This window comes from Micropterus dolomieu, linkage group LG10 (genome assembly GCF_021292245.1).
Source record: "Micropterus dolomieu isolate WLL.071019.BEF.003 ecotype Adirondacks linkage group LG10, ASM2129224v1, whole genome shotgun sequence".
Classification (NCBI taxonomy): domain Eukaryota; kingdom Metazoa; phylum Chordata; class Actinopteri; order Centrarchiformes; family Centrarchidae; genus Micropterus; species Micropterus dolomieu.
The window spans coordinates 29,820,323-29,824,044 of NC_060159.1; the positions used below are offsets into that span (position 1 = coordinate 29,820,323).

General features: G+C 40.9%; 1 protein-coding gene across 1 annotated transcript; it reads right to left on the reverse strand.

The window, feature by feature from the left end:
- Positions 1–449: 449 nt before the first annotated feature.
- Positions 450–2,896, reverse strand: LOC123978055 (pleckstrin homology domain-containing family A member 5-like). Its single transcript, XM_046061170.1, has 3 exons — positions 2,704–2,896; positions 2,526–2,602; positions 450–1,014 (listed from the first exon to the last, which is right to left on the reverse strand). Exons 1-3 carry the CDS (start codon positions 2,793–2,795, stop codon positions 953–955), a joined length of 231 nt encoding a protein of 76 aa, XP_045917126.1. The 5' UTR covers positions 2,796–2,896; the 3' UTR covers positions 450–952.
- Between the last annotated feature and the right edge of the window lie 826 nt (positions 2,897–3,722).

The following is a 3,722-nucleotide window of genomic DNA, read 5'->3' on the forward strand; positions in this document are numbered from 1 at the left end:
GGGGGGGGGGGGGGGGGGGGGGGGGGGGGGGGGGGGGGGGGGGGGGTGAAGTATTGCATTAAGACATGCAAAATAACAACATATTTCAACTCATATTCTTGGATTTAAAACATTCTGAGGTGATGATTATGAATCAGTGCTGACTGAATGACAGCGTCTTTTCATTAGTTGCATGCATCACGCTACCATGGAGGAGAGAGAGGAAAATGTGAAACATATTGTAGTTCACTAATGTAATTCATGCAGATCCTGGTCTTAAAACAGACAGGGGCACGAACTGAAAAAAACAAAGTGTTTTAGTGGACACTTTCTCCTGCCCACAAGCACAAACAAATGAGTATACATAAGGTGTTCAAACAAAATCAATGGAAGGAGACGTTAAATAATAAGTTTTTAATACAGTACGTTGGCATGTACTTTCCAGCACCCATTTAAGACAAGGGTCATTTTAAATTGTGACCAGACCATCTAAACAGCGGGGATAACAGTTTCATGACGATTTAATAACTTTCAGAAAAAGAGAACACATTATACTCAACTCTTCAAGTAGGCTCAGCTCTGAGCAGGGTAAGTCTGAATAAATAAAAACAGCTCGCAACCACACTTTGCCCAGGTCTGTCTAGTATTTGCACAGTGTTCTTGTGTAATCATTAACTAGGCAATAGGCTTCAACAGTAGAGAAATAGGGAGTAAAGGTTCCAAATGCACGGCCATGCAATATTTACTTCTAATTCACAGTATGTTTTCAGGAGTAGCACGACATTTGAAGGAGCTTTTCATTCACTTGAAGAGATACAAGTGGTAATAAATAAACCTGTTTAAAATGAAGGCATCCCGCATTCATGGTGATATGCAAAGGGGAAGTGCTTTGAATTCATATGGCATGTTTAGATGTTGTATGCAGGTTCTGGGGTTATGATGGGTGTGTGTCTCTTGGAGGGTGGGTGTTAACTCACTTGATAAAGCAACGTGCACCCTCGAAAGTATATCCTTCTTCCCATCCAGTGGGAAGGTCTGTGAAAGAGGGAGAGGTGGACAAAAACATGTCAATACAAACTGGTGCAACAAAGAGATGGCATGTATATTAAATAAACTTGGCCTATGCTGTTAATTCACACACACTGAGATGCAGAGCTGCATCGATTAGTCGATTAAACAATTAGTCGACCAAAAACAAAAATTGGCAACTGTTTTAAAAATGTATTTATCGTTTCTGTCATTTTTCAAGCAAGAATGCCAAACATGAGCAAGATCCAGCTTCTCAATAGGATTTGCTGCTTTTTTATATTATAGGGAATGAAATATGTTTGGTTTTGAATAGTTTGTTGGACAAATTAAGCAACTTGTAAATTTTACTTTTAGGGCAGCAACTAACTATTATGTTCATTATCAACTATTATTAGTCAGTTGGTTAATTGCAGTTAAAAAACTACCCATCACACTCAATGTGACATCTTGCCTGTTTTGTCTGACCAGCACTCCAAAACCCAAAGAGAAGACAATTTACTGTTACATAATGCAAAAAAATCAGAAAATCCTCACAATTGAAAAGGTGAAACTAAGAAATCTGCCATTTTTGCTTGAAAAATTACTTCTAGGATTAATCAGTTATCAAAATATTTGAAGATGAATTCATTTTCTGCCAATCAACTGAATTAATGGACTAATTACTTTAGATCTAATAACTTTGGGCTATGGAAAATTCTGCATTATTAGTTTTGTTTACCTATTACAGACTACCATGATTATTTGGTTAATCTAGGAAACAATCTGTAATCAATAATGAAAATAATCGTTAGTTGCAGCCCTGCTGAGATGCAGCAGCCACTCAATCACATTAGTGCAAATGCTCCGCAGTCTGCAGAGACTTCAGGTTCTTTGAGAAGGCTGCTACAGAGTTAGTCGCATGTTAACATGCAAGGAGGTCATTTTACCTTGTAAAATACTGCGTTTAAGATTGGTTAAAGGTTTTTAAGTGTCGGCACAGATAAAGGAAGCGACTGTGTTGATTTGCAGGTAACCTTTACTAGCTCCTGAGTCTACAGCCGCTGTGGATCTATGTGTCAAACTGTAGATCTCTGTTTAGCGGACTCTGTCTCTATAAGGCTATTTGGGCAACAAGCCGTTAGTTTATTTAACAACAATAAAATGCTTCCAAAATTAATTGACATGCTGGTGGTTGTTAGTAAAAGTCGTTGCTTTACAAGTTCACATGAAACAGTAGGCTAAGCTAACATCCCTCCGTCAGCTTAACTGGCTGACCAACCTCAAAAAGAGGCTGTGCCTCACGAGGAAAGTGGCACGAGCAGGGCAGAGGTGGGCATGAGAGAGCTCACTTTTCACTCAGCACGAGCGACAAAAGCACACTCACGCGTTAAGAAACACAGCATGCATGTCACAGCCTCTCTCTCTCAGTGTGGGAAGTATCGGGTTTGGGGATACGGGCAAACAGCAACACATGACGGCGAACATTAGAGACGTTAAACATAACAGAGAAACTTGACCGCCGTTAAGTGACACCTTACCTGGAGTTTTTCTGTGCCCGGTTATTACCGCCTCGCCACTTACTGGATGCAGCCAGGTTGTACTCTTCGCTTCCTCGCTGTTGAGAGACGGAAATGCATTCATTATAACACGGTGACTTTGTTCGAATCCGAAATGGGCAGACATGACTTGAGCTTTTGTTTTTGAAGGGATAGTTACTTAATGAAGAAGACGCGTCCATCCCGAGTAACCCCATAACTCCAGGAAGAAGGGAGACAAGAAACCCACTCGGGTTGTAGATCCGCCGCCATGTCTGGCAATACTGTATGACAGTCGCGCGGCTCCGCTCTCGCTGGCAGCGCGTACACGGAAACCTTGGCAACGGCGGATGGCTGAGAGGAGGGCAGGAGCTCAGGGGGTAGGGCAGGCAGGTACAGTCAATTCATTTGGCATGTTAAATACGTTAACTGATAGACACATCTAAATAGTTTTTTTTCTATGTGGGAGTATGGAAGGATATTGCTGGATGAATTCTCTTAAAACTCATTGTGGCTGTGCTATTATTGTCTTTTTTGTGGTTTTAGATGCACATTGTTTTATACTGGCAGTGTTATTGTTGCCTTTTGCATGGCTGTGGATGCATATTGTTCTAAACAAAGACACCTTTCAGTAGTGTGAACAACAATGTGGGCAGGGCTGGATTAACATGCTATAGGCCCCCCAGGGCAATATTGATCTGCTGGGCCCTGTGTGTCACAGTAGACAATTTAACTTGTTATTGCGGGGAAAGTACAGGTGTTACATATAACATTAGCAATGGATCCTTTATTTCAAGGTTCAGTGTAATATTTAGGAGGATCTATTGACAGAAATGCAATATAATATCCATAACTATGTTTTCAGTGGTGACCTTACATAATGAGCTGTTATGTTTTTATTACTTTACACCGTGTGTCCCCTTACATGGAAGCCACCATGTTGCGCCACCATGTTTCTACATTAGCCCAAATGGACAAACTACTCTATAAAACATGTTTCCTCACTATGTTGAATATGTACAAGAAGAAGAAGAACAAGTAACGTTAGTAGTAGTACTAGTCGACTAGTTTATTAAAAGTAAGAAAAGTAGAGAAATTTGGACAAATGGAGGACCACATGTATTATTTAGCATAAGAGCCAACAGAGCGAGTCGGCCACCATAGGCTCTCCTGCGCACTTGGAAAGGGAGGGGTGAGCGG

Excerpts from the sequence above, each read along its gene's own strand:
- LOC123978055 (XM_046061170.1), bottom strand. The coding sequence starts at position 2,795 with ATGGCGGCGGATCTACAACCCGAGTGGGTTTCTTGTCTCCCTTCTTCC. Across the intron at positions 2,603-2,703 it reads GGACGCGTCTTCTTCATTAA|CGAGGAAGCGAAGAGTACAA; the intron begins GTAACTATCCCT and ends GTCTCTCAACAG. Across the intron at positions 1,015-2,525 it reads CGGGCACAGAAAAACTCCAG|ACCTTCCCACTGGATGGGAA; the intron begins GTAAGGTGTCAC and ends CCTCTTTCACAG.